This window comes from Tachysurus vachellii, chromosome 25, assembly GCF_030014155.1.
Source record: "Tachysurus vachellii isolate PV-2020 chromosome 25, HZAU_Pvac_v1, whole genome shotgun sequence".
NCBI lineage: Eukaryota > Metazoa > Chordata > Actinopteri > Siluriformes > Bagridae > Tachysurus > Tachysurus vachellii.
Genome location: NC_083484.1, coordinates 16070879 through 16094077, shown reverse-complemented (window position 1 = coordinate 16094077; position 23199 = coordinate 16070879). Strand labels below are relative to the sequence as shown.

At 39.6% G+C, this 23199-nt stretch overlaps 2 protein-coding genes across 2 annotated transcripts; one reads left to right on the top strand and one right to left on the bottom strand.

The window, feature by feature from the left end:
* The first annotated feature begins 188 nt into the window (after positions 1-188).
* On the top strand, positions 189-22446 carry rbm8a (RNA binding motif protein 8A). Its single transcript, XM_060862104.1, has 7 exons — positions 189-196; positions 19600-19667; positions 20278-20337; positions 20438-20515; positions 20658-20794; positions 21742-21878; positions 22391-22446. Exons 2-7 carry the CDS (start codon positions 19601-19603, stop codon positions 22434-22436), a joined length of 525 nt encoding a protein of 174 aa, XP_060718087.1. The 5' UTR covers positions 189-196; position 19600; the 3' UTR covers positions 22437-22446.
* On the bottom strand, positions 15746-17075 carry LOC132840131 (type-4 ice-structuring protein LS-12-like). The gene is made up of 4 exons (XM_060861549.1): positions 16986-17075; positions 16818-16887; positions 16581-16716; positions 15746-16060 (listed from the first exon to the last, which is right to left on the bottom strand). Exons 2-4 carry the CDS (start codon positions 16861-16863, stop codon positions 15841-15843), a joined length of 402 nt encoding a protein of 133 aa, XP_060717532.1. The 5' UTR covers positions 16864-16887; positions 16986-17075; the 3' UTR covers positions 15746-15840.
* Positions 22447-23199: the final 753 nt, after the last annotated feature.

The following is a 23199-nucleotide window of genomic DNA, read 5'->3' as shown; positions in this document are numbered from 1 at the left end:
ACACACACATACACACACATGCACAAACACACACATACAAGCAGACACGCACACACACACACATACACACACATACATACATACACATACACGCACACACACGCACACACACGCACATGTACACACACACATACAAATAGACACACACGCGCACACACATGCACACAAGCACACACATACAGACACACACAGACATATACACAAACACACACATTCACACAAACAGACAAACACATACAAACACACAAAAACACATTCACAAAAACAGACAAACACATACAAACACACAGAGTTATTTCATATTTAAAAACAAACAAAAAAAGTAATAGAAAAAATTAAATAAATACTTGATAACAACACCAAATTTTTTACAAGGCAGCGCTGTAAAGAAAGTGACATTTGAAGGAAGGATGAACCATGGAGCAGGAGACGGAGAGAGAAAGAGAGAGAGACAGAGAGAGAGACAGAGAGAGACAGAGAAAGACAGAGAGAGAGACAGAGAGAGACAGAGAAAGACAGAGACAGAGAGAGAGACAGAGAGAGAGACAGAGACAGAGAAAGACAGAGACAGAGAGAGAGACAGAGAGAGAGACAGAGAGAGAGACAGAGAGAGAGACAGAGAGAGAGACAGAGAGATAGAGAATGTATGTAGAATGACAGGGAGATTATTGTAATCTTTCATTAAAATAAATAACATTGTCCCGTGTAATATTTAAAACACATACATTAGACATTTTTATTTAATTTGTTCTGCATATCAGCAAATTTCAAAATTATTGGCACCCCACCATCCCCTTCCCAACAACAGCACTGAGTCTCTTCCTGTAAAGTCTGACAAGGCTGGAGACACTTGTGGAGGATCTTGTTCCATACTTCCATCCATCTTCTTCGTCCTCTTCAGTGTGGTTCACCTGTTTTCAGCATCCGTACACCGAGAACGGACTTTTAGGGCTCGGGTTTGATCTGACAAAACTGAAAGAGTCTGTTAGAGAACAAGTCGATGGATTTGAATAGGGTTTTTTTTTCGGCAAGAAGTAAAATATTTTTTGGGTAGATGGAGAGCTGTGTAAGGGGAGGGTGAAGGAGAGAGAGAGAGAGAGAGAGAGAGAGAGAGAGAGAGAGAGAGAGAGAGAGAGAGAGAGAGAGAGACTAGAAAGGAAAGTAAAAAGAGAGGAGAAAAAGACATTTGTATGCAGAGTATAATGAAGAAACGAGAGAGAGAGAGAGAGAGAGAGAGAGAGAGAGAAGAACGAGAGCGAGATGATTTGTGGGCCTCTCCAGTGTGCTAGCATTACAAGAATGGCCCTCCTGGGTGGCATGAAAGGCTGCTTGATTGTATGGAGTGGTAACATGATCTCAGCTCTCCTTGCTCTGATAGATTTATTTACATTTCAGCGCCTCGAGCCAGTCTGCACTGAAGACAGAAAACAATGTAAGAAGGACATCAATATTTGTATTGATACGATCGTGCCTGGTTACTCTGCTGCCTGCACCGATGTTGGACGCTGCAGTCGGATCGTGGCGTTACTCAGACCTTCAACTCTGATGTCTGATGTCAGAGACGATCACAGGAACGAACTCCGTCACCGAGAAACCCTGTGAAAGCAGCAAGGCCGCGTCCCAAGCCGACTGTTTAGCGACATGCTAACCGATTTTTTTCCCCACACAGAGCCGATCACGACGTTAAAGGACAACAAAGATAACAGCACGAGTAGAAATGGGGTTAAAAATGAACGTTGTTCTATAAACTATAAATGATGATGATGATAATCCAGAAAGATAACCTGCTAGGATGCGTTGTGCTGCGTTGTGCTGCGTTGTGCTGCGTTGTGCTGCGTTGTGCTGCGTTGTGTAGCGCCACTGCTAATGTTCACTCTGACTGAGGCAGTATAACATTATAGACTCATTAATATTTGAATGCTTCTGAATAGTAAACCTTTTAAGTAATTAAAATTTGAATGCATTTTTTAAAGGGATTTGACAGCAGTAGCACTATCACACACTCAGAAAGAAAGAAAGAAAGAAAGAAAGAAAGAAAGAAAGAAAGAATATCCACAAGGATAAGACAATGTTTGGGGTTTGTATTTGTTTTGCTAATAAAGGCCCTTTGCTAGTTTGTGTACATGGCCTGGTTTCCTAAAGAATTACTTTGAGCACTCTCTTGCGCTCTCTCTCTCTCTCTCTCTCGCTCTCTCTCTCTCTCGTTCTCTCTCTCTCTCTCGTTTGCTCTCTCTCTCTCTCTCTCTCTCTCTCTCTCTCGTTCGCTCTCTCTCTCTCTCTCTCGTTCGCTCTCTCTCTCTCTCGTTCTCTCTCTCATTCTCTCTCATTCTCTCTCTCTCTCTCTCTCTCTCTCTCTCTCTCTTGTTCTCTCTCTCTCTTGTTCACTCTCATTCTCTCTCTCTCTTGTTCTCTCTTGCTCTCTCTCTCTCTCTCTCTCTCTCTCTCTCTCTCTCTTTCTCTTGTTCTCTCTCACTCTCTCTCTCGTTCTCTCTCTCTCTTTCTCTTGTTCTCTCATTCTCTCTCTCTCTCTCTCTCTCTCTCTCTCTCTCTCTCTCTCTCTCTCTCTCTCTCTCTCTCTCTCTCTCTCTCTCTCTCTCTCTCTCTCTCTCTCTCTCTCGCTAGTGTGTGTTGTAGCCTGCATCCAACAAGCTGTACTAGCTTAATCGATGAATAAGCAAAGCGTGCTAGTTCTGCTAGGTTCACACTGTACACTTAACAGAGACAATAAAGACCACCAAAACTTATTTCTATGCTTAATTTTCCTTCATAATCACAGCTCAGACTGTCCCTGACAGGTCAGAGCCAAGATGTTCTGATAGTAAATATGAACTGACTAGTAAAGTTCACCAGATCCGACCATTCGCTCCATTCGTTTGGTTTTTCATGCTGTTGCATTGTTGACTGTCCTGTGTACAGATTTGAGGCTCGTTGTTATATATGTAGATGGACAATGTCGGTAGTGCGAACGTAGCGTTAACACGGACGGCATGTCCCTCATTCTTGGGTATGAACACACTGTATGATACATATGATGTGCACAGATACAGAGAACAAAGGTAGGGTTTATAAAAATGGACACACCTCAGCCCTGAGAGCATGAGAGAGAGAGTGAGTTCTCATTTAGGATAGTGGAGCCTATTTAGCCTGGCGACCATTAAATATGAATTAAAAACCACACGGACCTCTTTGCCTCTGAAATGTCATTACGCGTCTTTATGGCAAGCGATTGTTGAATAAGCATTTCACAGTGTCCCCAGGGTGAGGTTGGGGGGGCTGTAAGAGGTTGGATGGGAGGGGTGGAGTTGCCATGGGGCAGCTGCCTGTATTGCTAACAGAAAGGTCTGGAAAATACGCAAGGATAATAGCCTCTGAAATGGAATTTACATTAAGAGCCCTTACTGAGTGGTCCACTTCTGCCTCTGGCCCTCTGTGGTGGTAAGAGTGTGTGTATGAGTAATTGTGTGTGTGTGTGTGTGTGTGTGTGTGTATGTGTGTGTGTGTGTGTTTAGGGAGTGAGATGCTATTTTTTTTTTGCCTCACAACTGCCCAGCTGGGGAAAATGAAAATTAAATTGAAGCAGGTAAAAGGGAGTGCACATCTTACAGTAAACATCATCACTCTAATGTTTCTGGAGTGTTTATCAAAGATCTTTTGATGCACATTTTCCAGATTGGGTTTCTATTGTACGCTTTGTTCTCCAACCCAAAAACAACTGTAATAGCTCGATGCCACACGGAAGAAACGGAGGAAACTTCTTAGGGTTCTCCAAACCCATTTCTTTCAAGTGCCATTGAGGACGGACGAGTCGTGCTGGAGATATTGAACCAGATGGCCAGAAATAAGCCTGTAGTGTCTTGTGAAAGGGGGCGGAGCCTAAACAAAGTAACAAACAACACAATGCAATTTTCATATGCTTTTTGTTTTGTTGTGTTTTTTTTACAGATCACTTTTCTAATATGATTTATAGAAAGCTGTGAAATGTTTCTACACAGCTGATATCTTTCAGCTCAAAGGCATCTGCGTCTGCATTTACATGTACGCATGCATGTATGTACGTCTGCGCAGACTGTCTCGAGACAGCAAGGAACACAAGCAACAATAAGAAAACACTGACTAATTATATTCCCAGTAAAATGATTAGTAATTTTATTAATTTGTATTTGGCAATAATAAACATAGCTACCTGATAAATATATCGAGTCAAGATGAGCATCAGAGTGTCACAGTGTCACAACGTCACAACGTCACAACGTCATAAAGTCATGGCATCACAGCGCCATGGCGCCACAGTGCCACGGCATCACAACTTCACAACATCACAACGTCACAAAGTCATGGTGCCACAGCGTCACAGCACCACAGAGTCACAGTGCCACAGCCTCACAGCACCACAGCGTCACATCGCCACAGCACCACAGTGTCACAGCGCCACGGCATCACAACGTCACAACATCACAACGTCATAAAGGCATGGCGTCACATCGCCACAGCACCACAGTGTCACAGCGCCACGGCATCACAACGTCACAACATCACAACGTCATAAAGTCATGGCATCACAGCATCACAGCACCACAGTGTCACAGCACCACGGCATCACAACGTCACAACGTCACAACATCACAACATCATAAAGTCATGGCGTCACAGCACCACGGCGTCACAACGCCACGGCTTCACAGTGTCACAGCGCCACGGCGTCACAACGTCACAAAATCACAACATCACAAAGTCACAAAGCCATGGCGCCACGGCGTCACAGCGCCACGGAGTCACAGTGCCACAGCGTCACAGCACCACAGTATCACATCACCACAGCATCACAGCACCACAGCACCACAGTATCACATCACCACAGTATCACATCGCCACAGCACCACAGCGTCACAGCATCACAGCCTCACAGCACCACAGCATCACAGCATCACAACATCACAGCACCACAGCATCACAGCGTCACAGCACCACGGCGTCACAACGCCACGGCGTCACAGTGCCACAGCGTCACAGCACCACAGTATCACATCACCACAGCATCACAGCCTCACAGCACCACAACATCACAGCGTCACAGCATCACAGCGTCACAGCCTCACAGCACCACAGCATCACAGCGTCACAGCACCACAGTGCCACAGCGTCACAGCACCACAGTATCACATCACCACAGCATCACAGCCTCACAGCACCACAGCGTCACAGCACCACAGTATCACATCACCACAGTATCACATCGCCACAGCACCACAGCGTCACAGCGTACTCTCTGCTAAAATGCAGAGCTTGTATGAAAAAGTTTGCAGGTCTGAGCTCAGATAACTGGGATGTGACTCTTGGATCGTTTGAATCGACGCCTAATTTAAAAAGGCAACGTCATGAATGGATTGTTGTAGAAAAAAGATACAACTGTTGTGTAAAAAACACTTGAAACAGAGTGCGAACACACTAGCGAGGTCACATAGCGAGCAGAGGATAGTTATATATCAAATAGTTGCCTTATGAATTAAAAGGCACTGTATAAAATGTATCAGTGAACATAGAGAGTCTTTCTGACTACAGCAGCAGCTCTAAGGTATGAAACGACAGATCAGATTATCTACTGATGCTCTTGTTTATTTAACTCAGCTACGTTAAACTCCACCCTGAGATGCTGTGCTTCTCCAGTGGGACGTTCCTCAGTGAAATGTCCTGCTTATGAAGGATCTGATCCTGGACACGTGGCGTATCGATCTGACGTGATCGTTTGTTCGCCTACTGAGATGCGGCGTTACTGTAACACAGAGTTCTGACAAGGACGACGTGTTTATTGTTTAACAGAAGAAGGAAGTCCAGCAGCTTTACCAGACATTAAACTGGAGCTCCAAGTGAAGGAACATGATATCAGGAGTTCTCGGTTACAGAAGAGCAGATTTCCGGGACGGAGTTTAATCAGCACGGAGTGTTTTGTCCCTAAACTGAAGTGTGTTCATGTTCAGAGTTAAAAGACTTCATCAGTGTAGAGATGAAGAGTCACGATTCTCCCAGCTGGAGCACAAGATACTGAGATATCAATCTAATTTCTACAATTTCAGATGGAAAAATCCATTAAAGAAATTTTTTTTTCTAAAAGTGTTAAAAAAAAAAAAAAAAGATTAGTAATGAAAACAATTTTGGAGCATTAAGGGTTCTTCGGTTGTCCTTTATGGGAAAAAGCCTATACATTTTCTTACAAGAAAGGATTCCAAGATATTTTTTAATTCTACGGATAAAAGAATGACAAAAAAGCAAATAAAAATTTCTAAAAAAAATAGAATTAAAATAGAAAAATCGACGAGTTTTAAGAGTCTCGACTTTTTTAAGAGTTTAAGACATTTTACCTGAGATTGAAAAAGTTTTTATGCATTAAGAATAATATCATTTCTAATAAAGATTTTTACAGACTTTCTGAGGGAACTCTTAAAGGTTCTCAATAGAAACCTCTCATTCACTCACTCATTCATCTTCTACCGCTTATCCGAACTACCTCGGGTCACGGGGAGCCTGTGCCTATCTCAGGCGTCATCGGGCATCAAGGCAGGATACACCCTGGACGGAGTGCCAACCCATCGCAGGGCACACACATTCTCATTCACTTACGCAATCACACACTACGGACAATTTTCTAGAGATGCCAATCAACCTACCATGCATGTCTTTGGACCGGGGGAGGAAACCGGAGTACCCGGAGGAAACCCCCGAGGTACGGGGAGAACATGCAAACTCCACACACACAAGGTGGAGGCGGGAATCGAACCCCCAACCCTGGAGGTGTGAGGAGAATGTGCTCACCACTAAGCCACCGTGACCCCCTCTCAATAGAACCACTTATAAAAAATGTTTTTTTTGCCCCGAGATAAGAACTTGGTTATTTGACCATTGAAAGGCAGCGCAGTGACATTTTAACAGGTTCTATGTAGAACTTTTTTCTTTTTTATGCGAATTTATAATTTTTGCTCTTTTCACACTGAGAACCTTTTCTGCTTTTAATCATTTGTACACTTTCAGGGTTCTTTATAGGATCTTTGTAGGTCGGTTGCATTATTCAGGGTTCTTTAGCCTCCTAAAGGGTTCTACTTTAAACCAGAACTACCCTGAATGTTTTGTTTGAAGGTTCTCTCAGAGGGACACTAGAGAACCCTTAAATGTTCTCATTTTTAAATAGTGGAATGTTGAGCACTATTTGAGCACAGGACAAAGTTGCAGCCCATGCTGATAAGGAAACGTTCTGTTCCAGGGTTCTACACAGAACTTTTACATGCTACAACCAAAGAAGCAAAGGATTCTAGTTTTTTTAGAGCTGTTTAGAATTTATGACAAATGTCTCAATCCTCGGGACAGTGCAGGTATTGTAAGGGTTCTGTTTGGAGCCCCTGCTTGAATGTAGCAGAGGATGATGTTCACAGCTGTGTGTAGAATATCATGGTGTTGTACAAGTCACAGTCGAGGACCTGCAGTTCTTCTGAAAGTGTTTTGGGTTGAGGTCTTCCTCCTGCTCTTTTTCATCCTCATCCTCATCCTCGCTCCTTCTCCTCTGTACAGCTGTTGGCAGCACACACACTTCTTCACTTACTGCTTTTATTGATGTGTGTGTTCATGGCCAATTCTCCCATTTAGGAGCTCTTTGACTGAACGTCGTCTGGCAGGTAGAAACATTTTACACTATAAATTACTGTCTGAGTTTCTGCATAAAAAATAATCCATAACTGCATTACGCATTACTTCTCATCCTGTCAGGACGAATTCTACATCGTTACAGCTTCAAACCCTCCTGAGAACTTCAGAAGTATTGGCACCCTTGATAAAGAAGAGTAAATGTGGTTAAAGACTTTAATCTCGCTCTGACTATAGTGTAGAGATCTAATCATAAGAATATCTTCATCCTCTTTCTCCAACCTCTACCTCTAAACTCTTATTCTACCCTTTTCCCTGTTCTCTACCTCTTACCTCATCCTCTTTCCCTGTCTTCTAACTCTAATTGTATCCTCTACCTCTTTCCTCATCCTCGTCCTCTAATCGTATCCTCTGCCGTTTAACACATCCAAGTATTTTAAAAAAGCTCAATTTGCCATGAAATCTGAAAACCTCTCTGGGCCCCAGATTATTTGTGGTGGTTGGAGATCCTATTTTTGACCACGAGGCGCAATAATAACACCCCGGGGTGAAAATGTCCTCAGCCACACTACATGATTCTTGCAGCTTCTTTCTGTGAAACTTTTTTTTATGGTCCTTACTCAGAAAAAGTTGTATTAATTTTAGCAATGATAATAATAATAATAATAATAATAGTAATAATAATAATAATAATAATAATAATAATAATAATAGTAATGATAGTAATAATAATAATAATAATAATAATAATAATAATAATAATAATAAAAATAAAATTAAATGTTTGATGGAAGACTTTATGAAGATTAATATTTGTTCAATTTAATGAAGACGCCATAGTTTAGTTGTGGTGATGAAATTGTAACGCGCACAAGTGAAAAAAGCCATAAAAAAGGTCGTTAAAGAAAAAAATAAAATCGCACTCAATTAATTCTGTCCTACTTTACTCTACTTTATCCGTGAACAAAACGCCGCGTCCTGCTGCGTTCTGCTTTTCCACTTGCGCGCACAAAAGAAACCACATCCTTTAACCGGCCGCTCCCCGGTGGCGGTGACGGTGAGGTGGTGGTGGGTTTTTTTTATGTATATATGTTTTTCTTTTTTCTTTTTTAACCGGTGCGCGCGCGCTAATTCGCCTCCAATTCGGAGCCGCAGAAACCCGTCACTCAGCGGCACAAAAGGCTCGCGGTGCCGCTTCGGCGGCCGGAGCGCGCGCACCTGCGCGAGGAGCAATTTAGTGCAATTTGCATTTTCTCCTCCGCCTTCGCCGCCGTCGTCCTCGAGCGCGCGCGCGCCCGGATCTCACCGGGAGGCGCGTCAAAAGGCTCGCGCTTTGCTTTTCTCTCGCGCTCCTGCGTCCCTTTTTTTCCCCTCCCTTGCCTTCATCTTCCTCCTCTTCTTCATCTCCTGATTCTTTAAAGGTCGTTAATGGACTGAACTCTTAATGAAAGAATGGCGCGCTAATTGCACAACGAGCGCACGAGCACGTCGACGGGAAATGAGTTAAATGGCGTTGGTTAAAATAAAGAAAGGGGAAAAAAAGAAAGGAAGAAAGGAAGAAAAAAAGAAAGAAAGAAAGAAAGAAAGAAAGAAAGAAAGAAAGAAAGAAAGAGGGGAAAAGACTGAACTGCGGTTCATTAAACAGAATAAATCATGAAGCTTAATAACACTGACAGGTTTATTAATGTTAAACATGAAGTTTAGATGATTTCAGCTTTTATTCCTTCTTGTCTTCAGCTCTGTTTTCTTCCACACAGACACAAAGACACACGAGTGCTCGCTTTCTACAGGAAAAATATCCCCTGTTTCCCACTTTATTGACAATAAAAATAGAAATCCTGTGTGATTTTTAGCCTAATTCTGGACTCTCAGGAGAAAAAGGGACCTAAACGGTGCCATTGGCATTAAAGTGGAACTCTGTCGCCTTCCGTTCTGTACAAAATGACATTTAAATTGTGTTGATTTTTATTTTTTCTTTCTTACTGCAGTGTCTGTGTACGATGATGGCAGTATGAAGCTCCTGGAAGTTCTTAAAGGTGAATGTTTTAAACTTTTAAGTGTGTATTTTATACAGTAATGTGTGGAACTTGTGTAAAGGACTGAAACATCATCACCGAGGTTCCTTTTATCAGCAAAGGTGCAGTTTATTAAGTTCAGATGCACGAGCTCCAAAAGGATGACACAAGCCTCAGACCACTTTTTTTATTCATTTGTACTTTTCCTTCGCATCTTCTGAGCCTAAACGTTGTGAATGTGTAAACGTTGACCTTTAGAAATGATTTCACACTCATAATTACTCCTTAACAGCCGCTGATTAATTATCTTTCAGGTCAAAGCTCACACACGCTTCACACTGAAGGGATGCAGTGTAACTGTGCAGCTCAGTACTTTTCTTCTGTGAGTCTAAGGGTGCACAAACTTTTGCACTCTGGATCTGAGCGTGGCATGAATCTGATTAAAAAAGCACACATACTCTGAGTAAGTGGCTTTTTATTCCTCCTGCAGCTCGCACGACCAACACACACGACCCTGAGCTTTTAAATTCAGTCTCTTCTTTCTCTTTGGCATGGATGGATTTACTGTGACAAAAAAAAAAAGTTTATAATACCAAGAGAGGAAGAAGAGCCAGCTTCATCATAAAAGAAAAAAAGCTTCATTAGATTAATTCCAGTGTTTAATGTTGAACAAAATCATAATTAAAGCCGTACAGTGGGATTCACCGAATACCTAATAAGGGTCATTTAATAAATAATTATAATTGTAATAAATGTATCTAATTGATATAGAAATGAAAATAGACATGAAATCAAATAAGAAAATAATCATTGCAGGTTACAGATTTAATTTGAACATAAAAATGAATGGTTTTAATATTAAACTATTTATTTCTGAATGACTTTTACAATCATTTTTAATTTTTTTTTGTTTTGAGTCACTTTTGAAATTTTACAGAAATCTCCATATGAACAATTCACACATTTTTCATTAAAAAAACATAAATAAATAAATAAATAAATAAATAAATAATAGAATCTCTTTTGTCACTGATCTCAGATCTCAGATTTATGGCATTTATCTTCAGCACGAACCCGGTTACGTGTAAGTAATTTGTCGTAGCTTCTTGAGTGTATAAAAGTCAATCAAGAAAAAAAAAAAGATCTGAACAAACGAATAACATTTAAATCTGAATTTAAGATTTTCACAGAAACAAACAGAATAAAGAATCATCTAAAATTCATCTAGAACCTTCTGGATCCGTACAAAATGTTGTGTGATTCAGAAGCAGCTGATTTTGAGTCTCTGCGGCACAAAAATATCCATCTTTTGACTTTTAGTGTAGAGAGTCTGGAAAAGATCTCGGACACGCGCCGGGCTGAGGAGCGACTCGAAGGGCGACGGAGTTCAGGATCGTCGGCTGATGTTCGGTACCGAGGTTCAGTGTGGGCCTTTTCTCCTAAAAGATATCTGTGTAAGAGTGTAAGAGTGGACTGTATGTATGAAATGGTTTGTTGTAGATAAAAAAATAAAAAAAAAAAGAAAGAAAAGCAGATAGTGTAGATTAAGCAGAAGCAAATCTAGTTTAAGAACGGGAAATTGTGTTTTTTCCTACATTATCAGGTCATTATCTTAAAATCTTCATTAGTTGATTTGTCCAGCTTGATGAGCGCATCCAGCTCGCTGCTTAAGCGTTATTTCTCCTGGAGCTGCTCCTTCTTTTAGCCCACTTAAGGCCCTTTGGTTTCTAAGGAGGCCATTGTATTTCCTCTGATTGCCTAGCAACTATCACCAAGGCCAGCACTCCACTGTTGCCGGGGCGAAAGCGCTCGCTCTGTGCCTTCAACTTCATCCATATCTGGGTTTTGGTCTCGAATTCAACAGGCTGGTTTTATGGCGTGTTGATTATAGTCTCCGGGGAAAACAACATGTAGAAAGCTTTCATTAGAATAAAACCGTAGGTGAGATGGAGACATTCCAATTCACCATCATCATCTTCGTATTCATAAAGAGATGAAGGCACAGGTAGTCCGAGTGGAGGAGATGTGTGGGGAGATTTGTTGGCGGAGGTGGAGGTGGAGGTGGAGGTGGATGTTGAGGGTGGGACTCTTGTGCTGAGGAAAAAAAAAAAAAAAACGTTTTTCTGCTGAAAATCTCCGTGACGTCATTGCTTTTACACCATATCTTGAATACCACCTGTGTGCAGGGGGTTGTCCGTCCGTCAGAGTTAAAACCATAACCCATGCTCACGAAACATCTGAAAATCTGTCAGTGTGCAACCGTTGGGCAGAGAGACGGCGCCGGCATCCTCTCAACAACAAGGCCGTTTTCTGAAGAACTCAATCTGCGTGTCAGCTTTAGGAACCAAAGCTTTACTCAGACTTTTCTTTTTTATTTATTTTTATTTGATGTTTTCTTTCTGTCGTCTCGATCGTCTTTTTTTTCCACCAAGTTGTCGTTTTCGAGTCCACGGATTCGGTGAGTACCATTTTACGATTTCAAAAATTGTCGACCTTGCAAAAGTGTCGAACGAATGTTGCGACGAAAACAACAAATGTAGTTTTACCGACGAGAGATCTCGAGCGCCGTAATCTGCTGCACTGGAAGTGATGCAACAGGGTCTGAGACTCATCCTGTTAATCCCTGTAGGAAGGTTGTGACATCAGGATATGCAAATGATTTGGAATTTGCATACTGAAACTGAAATTGCTGTTTTTTTCTAGCTGTAAATCTGTAATTCTTTACAGCCTGGAAGTTCTTAAGAAATCGACGTGTCTGTCTTACTGTAAGGGACTCGCTCACACGTCTCCACGAGGATTTGTGTGAAAGTTTTCGCAAGAAGAACGTCGCTCAGGGTTAAATGTAAAAATGAGCGATTTTTTTATTGACGGCGACAAAAAGTTGTAAAAATGATCTTTTTTATAATCCCAGTTGACCAGATGATGTCTAAAATAACACTCTAAAATAAAAGAGCAGAACTTTTCCTTGTAGCTGCAGAAAAAGCGTCTCACTGGAAACCTTCTGTACCTCAACCTTAATACGTGCAGAAAGTTTACTGTTAAAGCTAAATAACCTCCAATTTTTTGACCTTACATCATTTTTTAAATGTAGAACTATTCACACATTTCATGCTGAAATTGCTGAGACGCAGCAAAGACACTAAATGTGAGCTGTTGACGGTCGAGTTTCCCTCTGCAGTGAGAAGGAAAAATACAGATTATTGCTCTTTCTCTCCCAGAAACACTCCAGCATTAATCACTAATCTTACAGGTTATAAACTCTTACAGATTCTCTAATCTCTGTATCGCTGAACCAGACCAGACATCACCTTCCCATGTAAAAGACAGTACAGTATAGTACAGTACAGTATAGTACAGTACAGTATGGGGGGGGGGACAAGAAGCCGTGTGGTGCCTTTATTTCAAAGAGCATGTTAAAATATATTGGATTTTAAGCATAAATCTTTTTTTTTTAATTAATTTTAATCTTTGGCTGTTAATTAAAAAAATAATTCATTCCTAGATAAATTTTCTATATTTCAACTAATGTTGAAAATGAACTAAAAATGTCTTGCTATGTTCTACATGAATTGCTCAGGTGCTCCAACAACCGATACTCTGAGATGATTGGAGATTTTCTTCATCGATATCTTGTGCTCAGGATGGCGGTGTGGAAGACTAGTGATTTTGTTGTTGGTGTTGTTCATTCAGACAACAGGTCCTAGTCTCCCTTATCGCCCTGAGACCACCGGCTTTACCCCACAACATGAAAGCGATGAAGAGAACGAACCTTTCCGTGTCACTTGATTGGCACCGTCAAGGGTACAAGTTTTGTAATATGTGTATTTTTAGTTGAAAACGTAACTATATTACACATGAAAACTATTAACGTACATCCACTGACCCTAATTAATGAAGTGATTAGAGGGTAAAACTTCAATAGGCATGTAGGCTCCAGTATAGTTTTTTGACAGTGAATTCTGCCCTCTGCTGGCTGAACGAATAATTACAACACCGTGTTAGTATGGTTTCATTAGAAAAAAAAAAGTTTTATTATGTTGAATTTTGTCTTAACGAGTGAGTCATGATGAGTAAAGGTGAGGTCATTCTGGAGGTGTGTAAAAAAGAGGATCAGAGGGATTATATCAAGGGCATTTGATCTAGTATTGAAGCAGCCAATCAGAGAACAAAATGAGAATTGGGGGGGGGGTTTCTCTAAAAAAAAAAAAAAAAAGAGAAAGTTTTCTAATATGAAAATCCGAAATACATAAACAGAGATAATAGTAATATTTCATCTTATATCGTCTCACGTTATATAAAAGCTTTGAGTTTTCTCAGTGGTGTTGAGTCAGAGTCAGGGCTCGGTGCAGGACGCTCGAGTTCTTTACTCTGACCTTAACCACCACGTCGTGTCTTCATGGAGCTCAGGGGTTTTGTCCACAGGGACATTGTCATGATGGAACAGAGTTTTGGGTCTCGTAGTGCCGGCGAAGGGAAACTGTAACGCTACAACATACAGAGACATTCAGTAACATTCGATATAAAAGTGTGTTTCAGACTTTTGGTATCAGTGTGGAGAAGAAGCACATGTGAGTGTGATGATCACATACTTAATGCTCGAGTTAACTGAGAGGTTCCAAAGAACCTTCTAATAAATCATTTAACTGTTTTTGTTGCCAAAAAAAATCAAAGAATTTCTCAAAGCAACAGTATGACTGGAATCTTACAATAGATTCCAAATTCTGTTACGTTACTTAATCACAATTCTACACACTTCTAGACAAACTCCCAAATCTTTTGTCAGACATTCATCTTGTTCTGGAAATTCTGATGGAAAAAAACAGGTACTAAGGTATAATCTCTTCTTGTTGTTTCTTTGGGTCTTGGCAATGTGGCTGTAGTTAAATGTACAAAATCGGGCCTTAATTACCTTAAAATAAAGATACACATTAAAGGTAGAAAAGGTTTACGCTTGAACGAAGCACAACAACGAAAGGAGGAAAAATGCAGTTTGGTCCTGGCTTTATTCTAAAAATGTTGTTTCTGCTTCATTTTCTTTGCTTCAAGTCTTAAACATAAAGAGTAAAAGGTTTATATTTACAGTAAATCATACAGTAAACCACAATCATTTCTGTCTTTGCTGCTTTTCATTCCATTGATTTGGTTTTTTGATTCATTCTTAACATTGTTGGATTCTTCTGACACTTGATTCTAATCATATTTCCCTCAGCTATGTTTACAGGACTTTTCCCTGATTCCTACCTCAGGATCCTCCATCACTGTCTGGATGCTCGAGGTCTTTTTATTATTTCGTACAGATCAGACTCTGACTCTGACACTATCCAAGTGATTCAGGAAATCAGATTAATAAAAAAAGAAACTTCTGTATCATGTATTAACATCTGCACACAGAACAGACTCACAGGAAAATAAAAGGCTTTCTTTCTTTACTCCATGTCTGTGTCTTTTCTCAGTTAAAAATGTTAATGTGTTTTGTAAATGTGTGAATAAACGTGTGTTATAGTAAAGGAACAAATCCTTCCACTGTGTATATGGTTATATTTATAATCACGAGAAATTAAACGAATCACCTCGAAAAAGATTATTACACCCGAACAAGTTTAGCTTGTGACTTATTCTTTGTGAAAATTTAAAAAAAATCACACATGAAAATAAATGGATTGTGTCACACTATTAAATGTGAAATATTCACGTGAAATGAATTGATTGTGACGAAAAAAAAATCACACACACGTGAAAAGCAGATGATTCGTATGAGAAAGGTGGAAAATAAATTAATTATGTGTCAAGAAAATAAAAAAATGCTGTCAAATCATGTGTGTAAATAAAGAAACAAATATAATGTGAATTAATAATAATTTCTATTAGACACACACACACACACTCACACACACACACACTCACACACACACACACGCACACACACACTCACACTCACACACACACAAACACACACACTCACACGCACACTCACACACACACACACACACACACACACACACACACACACACACACTATGAAAGCAAAGGTTCTAGTTTAGAAATGAGTTTTCCTTGAAGCTATGAGCAAACAGACAGTAAATAAACAGTCGACTCTGAAAGCCTTTCAGCCCTTTTATTGCTTCAGATAAGCGAGTGATGTCAGTCACAGGGCAGAGGTGATTTCACAACAGGCATTTTTCAGGTATTTCTTTTTTTACTGAGGGGGCAGGATGGCCTTGGTTTGGTCAGACAGGAACTTGAACATGTCCTCGAACTGGCTCTGCATCAGCTCGGTGTAAGGGCTGACCTGAGCACGGACCGAGGCAGCAAGAGGCTCCATCTGCTCCTCAATGTTGGTGGACAGGGGCTTCAACTGCTCCTGAAGCTTCTCAACCATGGGCTGGAACTGGGCTCTGCTCTCCTCCATGTAAGCCCTGAACACACACACACACACCAGTGATGTTAGAAACATCTGGAGCACCACAGAGATCATGTGAGGAAAATAAGAAGCTCTTTTTAAAACACACACAGCACTAAAAACACAATTTAACGGTAGCTTTCTCAAATGTTTTATGTTTTTCTAATGCAGTGAATGTCAGGCTGTGACTATTAAGTGTAATAGCAGAACAGACATGACACAAACAGACAATAGTGAATTAACTGAACATTATTTACGCGCCAGTGCAAAGGAGAACTGAGATAAGGCTTGTGTTTAAATGTCATGACTGAAATTTAGAATAATATGGATAAAGCTTAAAATAATTGTAAAGAAAAAATTATGACTTTAAAGGTGATTTTCTTCATTTCCACATTTTTCTTTCAGTCAGATTTTAAGATGTGAAAAAAAAACTTGAATTGTTTTCCCGGGCTGTCACACATTTATATTACTTTTCATATAGAGAAGTCTAATGCTGGGAAATCATTGCTATTGTAAAGAGTTGAAATGAAACTCACTTGGCCTTGTTGGCCAGCTCAGGGGACTCAAGAGCTTTAAGGTTTTGGATGAGATCCTGGAAGAAACTGGTAATCTTTTCAACCTCAGGAGGCAAAGCATGAGCGTCTCTCTTGACCAGACTGGCTGCTTGGGAGCCTAAAAAAATACAACAGATCTGTTAATGTCTGATTAAATCTACAAGACTACAGTAATGGGTTTTTGTATTTAAAAAATAAATAAAAGGCAAATAATCTCACCGATGGCCAGTGTGACCACGAGAGCAGCAACGAGTGAGAACTTCATGGTTCAAGACTGAGCAAGGTTTAGCTAAGAGATACACCTCTGGTTACTATAGTGTAAATACACAGAATATAAAGAAATACATTTAAAATAAATCTAAAAATATGTCTGAAATGAATTCTTACCTTCACTCTGGGAATGTCCAGGACCTGATGGTGTGCTCCTATAGGAATCAGGCCTTTTTATAGCAGCTCCAGAGGTCAAAGGATGATAACAGGGTTGACAACATCAGCTTGATGAAGTGTTTAAATGCTGTGTTGGCTGACGGACCTTGAGGCTTTATCCTGAGGACACTGAGGTGATCGAGTCGAAGTTCATTAATCTGACTACTCTCTCTCTCTCTCTCTCTCTCTCTCTCACTTTATCACATTTACTTAAAGAATTCAAGTGTTTACACATCAAAACACTATTTAAGAAATATTGTAGAAATATTGTATATAATATTGTATTGTATAAATATTGGAGTATTGTATTTTATTCATGTGCCTCATATTTGAAGCTTGTATATCTAAATATGGAAACGTATTCCTGATATTTTTCCCCCAAGATTGTTGCTTGTACATTATATGTAAGAACTGTATATAAGCTTTCCAACACTATACGTCATGGTTTATAAGCTACAGCAGATTGGATATAAGATAGAAAGAACTGAGCACATTTAATTTTTCAGAGGAAAAATATTTTCCTGAGAATGATCTGTAATCCACGTAAAGCCGAACGTTATATCATACAGCAGATGGACAACTGGGTGGAATGTCAGCGATGTGATTTGTGCTGCTTCAGGAATCCGATTGCACGATACACACACTTTACATGTTAGCTTAATGTCCATTAGGTCAAAGTCTGAGCCAAGTCTTCTCTCTCTCTATCTCTCACTGATTGGCTTTATCTCCAGAGTTGTGGTAAGCTTACACGCTGATGAAAAAGTCTCCTGAAGTATATTTTAAGATTAAAAAAAACCCTCTTCTATATGTTTCTGATTCTTTTTTTTTTAATGCAGTGTTAATAGTGTAGCTGGCTGAGCGATGATTAGACTCGTCTTGAAGGACATTTTTAATGCACAATCAGCAGGTAACTTCAGCTGAAGTGGACATACAGTAATGGGGCAAAGAATTGCAGTCATTTCTGCTTTTCTGTGCTGGACTTGTCAGAACTACTTGTCTCAAAATGATTGCAGCCTATGGTTATGGCAGAAAGAGTGCTCAAAGTGGTAGTTACACTGCCATATTATGATACGATGCTCTGAAAATATTGGAGGGCCAGGCTAGTATGGGGATGGAGGAGGCACTGTTTTTCTTTTGTCTTTTTTTGTCATGTCAGAGACCCCATACAGGCTTGCAGAATGGACCGATATCTCGTTTAAAAAACAGCACTCTGGCCTGTCCAGAGACGTCGACGGAGCAAACCTGAGTTCAATGGTATGGTCGATCAGCCCCCCGGGAGACGGACCATTTTATAAAATGACCACCCATCTTCTGCACCATTTGAGCACTTCGCTTCACAGCATGATGCCAGAAGTGCTCCAGCTCAGATTTACTTAACAGCTAAGCTTAGAAACGCTGAGAGTGAGCTATACAGAGACTGAGCTGTGAGCTGAGAGCTGATCTCTGACCTGTTATACACACATGCACACTTACATCTTTCATTTAAATGTGCAATGCTAAATTAGCAGCATGTCATCTGAGATACACAACCAGGTGATTTCAGAAGAACATAATAGACAATTAAAGACAACCTAGAAATCACTTTTAACGTAAAATATTTAACATAAACAACTTTTACCTGTCCCAACCCAGTATAATTACACTTTATAATCATTATATTAATAGAATCAATGAAATACATTTTAATCACATTAATGTGAGAGCCAATGTAATGTCTCAGGCTCAAAACATCCTTTCCATCACAGCTTATTACAGCTTATAAAGGATGATTTTGTTCATTCTCTCAACCCTGTAACCTGAACACATCACCCTTTATTAAATATTTGTAATATTCCACATAAAGTCAAATGTTCAACAGAAAGTTGCTTCATCCGAATTTCCTTAAGATCGTGAGAAGAAGTAAAACGTTCTCTCGTTCTTTTTTCTTATTATATTTATAATAATTGTAATAATTATAATATTGGGATTTTGGCTGATCTCAATCCACTTTCAGAAATCATATACAGATATTAAATGATTAAATACAATAATTATTTTAAATAAAGTTTAAAATAATTAAGTTCAAGCCGTTAGCATTGCTGCTAGTTAATCGCGTTTTTTTTTTGTATTTGCTAATTTTATGCTTAATTTAAGGTTTGAGTTATATTTTACATTTAAAACAAAGACTTTCACTGTGTAATTGTATTAAAATCGATTCAGGTGATGTTATGTTTTTTTTTTTGTTTTTTTTTTTGCTAGCTTATTAGCAATCTATCCAGCTAGCAAAATGAGCTAATATGGCTAACGTTTAGATAATATTTACTCTCTGTATGCTTATACATAGGTGTAAAGAGGTTCCTAGTGTAGGCTATTTATTTATTTGTTTATTTATTTTTGTTTGTTTGTTTGCATTCATTTCACTCATTAAACATTTTAAGATGAAACATCATGATTTTATTTTGTGTGGAATATTTAGCCAACCGCAATAGCGTCAGGAAACCGCTAGGCGGCCATTTTGCACCGTTTTCATTTTATACGGTTCCTACGCTGAACCGGAAGTGTGTAGTGCGCATGCTCTCACACCTCACAAACACACCATGGCGGACGTACTGGATCTTCACGAAGCGGGAGGCGAGGACTTTCCTATGGATGAAGATGGCGACGGTGCGGTACATTTTATAATGTGTTTCAAGTCGAGATAGTTTTACGCGGCAGTTAGAAAAACGTACATCTTGTTCAGGTTTTGGAATCTAAGTTATTTTATATTTTCCGGCTCAGGCCTTGTCCGCCCGCCTTCACTGTTAGCTTAGCTTAGCTTAGCTTAGTTTAGCTAGTTGGCTAATTTGCTAGCAGAGTGCTATTGATGGTTTCTTGAGTAGTTATCAAATTAATCAGGTTTAAGTTTAAATAGGCGAGTTATCTGATGTTTTTATCGTTGTTTTAATATTTACACGTAAATACGTAGTTAAACGAGTCTTTTTCGTGCTTTTGTTCTAACTGTAATAGCTTATGTTCTGGGCGCGTCCCAAATCGCTCCGTTTTTTTAAATTAGTGCACTCGATTGGCGGTTATTTTCTATCACGCACACGTAGTGCACTTGTATAGGGAGCGTGGAGCCATTTGAGACGTGACCATATCTCACTGACGCATTACGCTTCAGGCTCGCATTCGCGTGCTTAACTAATAAAATAAGTAAAATGTTCTCTGCGTGACTTTAAAAAACACTTTTTTTTTTTTTTTTTTTTTTTTTTTTTTATACTTTTTTCTTATACAGAAAGCATTCACAAGCTAAAAGAAAAAGCCAAGAAGAGGAAGGGACGTGGATTTGGATCTGGTAAACGTTTATTTCAGCATCTTACATTAACATTTGGTCTTATTTATATTTTGTGTGTGTGTGTTGTGTAATGATGTGTGTTTGTTTTTTGTTTTTAAAGAGGAAGGAGCGAGGTCCAGGGTTAGAGAAGATTATGATACAGTTGAACAGGATGGCGATGAGCCTGGACCACAAAGATGTGAGTTTCCTGAAAGTTTCTTTGGTCCCTGTGAGAAGAGACGAGAGAGAAGAGTGTGGATCCAGACCAGGCTTCAGGAGCTGCTTTTCTTTTACTGTTGCACTAGTTATTGTGTCGTATTAAAGCTGCTGTGTGTTTGCAGCTGTCGAGGGCTGGATCCTGTTTGTAACCGGCGTTCACGAAGAGGCAACCGAGGAAGACATTCACGACAAATTCGCAGAGTTTGGCGAGATCAAGAATCTGCACCTCAATTTGGACAGAAGGACAGGTTACCTCAAGGCAAGTCCATCTTCACTCAGTCTAATTCAGTTCATTCTGATTCATATTAACATGGTTGATCTACTTTTTCTTTTTAATACGGTTTCATTAAAGCTTGTACTATAGGATTTAGTTGTTGCATCATTAAATATAAGAGCCAATCAGGTTTCGGTATGAAAATGAAAACCATGCAACACCAGTCAAGGTTTTAGTGACTGAGATCAAGCCTGGCAGAGTCCAATTCTCAGTAATACTGACTGCAAGTCATAAGCAGAAATGTAAAGGATTAGTTAGTATCAGATAATGTTACCCAGGAATGTTTTCTGAATGATTGTGTGCATTTGTTTCTGCAATTCGTTGTATTCAGATCTCAGACATTTCTCAGGTTCCAATCTAAACAGATTCCCAAATCGAGGTTGAGCGTGTGTGTATGTATGTATAAGGTGAATTATTCCTGCACATTTAGAAGCGATGTATTAGTTGGGCAGCTAAAAATGACCAGTGGTCTGATCATAAGTAAACGTCTGGATGAAGTGAAAGCTGTTAAAGCACTTTTTCACAACGCAGACTAACGTTTTGTCAAGTATTAAGTGGTACAAAGTAGCTGATCTGTTTGTTGGCTCTCTGCTCCACTGCTTGGTTGTGATGCCTGGTGTGTTTGGAGGAGGTTCTGAGCTGAACTGCCACTCCAGTGCAATGCATTTTTTCCCCTTGTATGATGTCAGTGGTTATTTTTTTTTTTAGTGAGTGCAGTGGATTGTTTCTTTCCCCCACAGAGTGGCAGTATTGTACATGAGGAAAGATTTCCAGTGTATTTCATTACTCATGTGTATAATTAGTAGATTACCTCAGACTTTTGTTCCACTCAGGGAATCATTTCAGATAAAAACTTGTCCTGCTGCCTTTGTTAGTCAGACTCTTTGGATTGGCTTGGTTTTTATTTATTTATTTATTTTTGTTTCCTTCAGGGCTACGCTTTGGTAGAGTATGAAACGTATAAAGAAGCGCAGGCTGCCATGGAGGGACTGAACGGCCAGGAGCTCATGGGGCAGCCCATCAGTGTGGACTGGGGCTTTGTACGAGGGCCTCCCAAGAGCAAGAGAAGGTGAGTGGATCATATGAATTTGGATTGGGTTTCATAACAGATGTGGAACATCATTTCACACTGCATTCTGTTTTTTTGTATTATGATATTTTGAGTATTTTAACATTGTGAAGAAAGAAAGGAGTTACACTGACTGCAAAATGAAATCTGGTTGCTGTAATGACGGTTTAGACGAGAATCATTTGAGACATGATGTGAGTTCAGCAGACGTCCTGCGTACATGTAATTAACCACGAGTGTTATTCAGCTCGAAGCTTTCTGTGCTTGTTAACTTGCATTAACCTCATGGCTAACTAAACACGTCTCATCAGCTACGGTACATTTCTCTTTATTTTCTTTAAACCGTCTTCCGAGACGTGACATTTGTTTGGTCTCCAGCGCTGCCATGATGTAATTTATGATGTAATACCGGATCGTGTCCATGCTGTCTTTTTTTTATTTAGTTATATTTGTTCATGTCAGATGCATTTTCATACGTGTACGTTAACGTTATTTTTTGTATTTTCTCTCAGGGGAGGAAGAAGGCGGAGCAGAAGTCCAGACAGAAGACGGCGCTGAATTTAAATAAGAAATCTCCCCAGTCGACGTTCCTTCATTGCTGTCGTGTGTAGCTGCGTGACCTTCTCTACTGGGTTGTTTTAGATTTTACTGGTTTCTGGATTTTTCAAGTTGCTCAGCTGCTGACTGTGAGCTTTTTCTGTACATTCTCAGAACTAAACCAGTCTGTGATTTTTTTGGGCCACAGTTTAATATAAAAAAAAAAAACGAGAATGAGATCATAACACTGACAGTTTCATTGCTCTGATGTCTGTCATAGTGCTATGATTGAGATTATTTCCCTCAAAATATAATGATTATTCTTGGTTGTTTTTTTTTTTTTTTAAACATTGGCACTAAATTGCTTTGGTGAAGCTCATTCATCTGTTCTCTTTTTGAAAGGCTTGTTGTAGTGAAATTTTTCCATTCGTTCCAATTTTGCATTTTTAAAAAGAGAACCGACGGGACGTCAGAGCTCTGGACTGTAACACGTGAAGACGATCACAGCAGCTTTTGTAATATTAAAATCCATTTTTTTTTTGTATAGTGTCAGTTCTTTGGTTTTACTTTACATTTTGTACAAAAATGGAAGTAACCGTTCCTTTAAAACTAATTTGGGTTATTCTTTAATATTCAGAATTGCACCTGAATTATTTTTAAAGCTGTTTCCAATAAATTTGTTTTGAGGTTATAAATCTGTCTGTTTTTTATTTTGGAATTTGTTGATTTTGTAAGATGAATAAAAACTTATGGGGAAAATCTAACGATGAGTCAAAGGTGCGGT

Coding starts and splice junctions, on each gene's coding strand:
- LOC132840131 (XM_060861549.1), bottom strand. CDS start 16,863: ATGAAGTTCTCACTCGTTGCTGCTCTCGTGGTCACACTGGCCATCG. Junction 16,717..16,817: donor CGTGGTCACACTGGCCATCG/GTGAGATTATTT, acceptor GTATTTTTTTAG/GCTCCCAAGCAGCCAGTCTG. Junction 16,061..16,580: donor GAGCTGGCCAACAAGGCCAA/GTGAGTTTCATT, acceptor GTGTGTGTTCAG/GGCTTACATGGAGGAGAGCA.
- rbm8a (XM_060862104.1), top strand. CDS start 19,601: ATGGCGGACGTACTGGATCTTCACGAAGCGGGAGGCGAGGACTTTCCT. Junction 19,668..20,277: donor TATGGATGAAGATGGCGACG/GTGCGGTACATT, acceptor TTTCTTATACAG/AAAGCATTCACAAGCTAAAA. Junction 20,516..20,657: donor TGAGCCTGGACCACAAAGAT/GTGAGTTTCCTG, acceptor GTGTGTTTGCAG/CTGTCGAGGGCTGGATCCTG.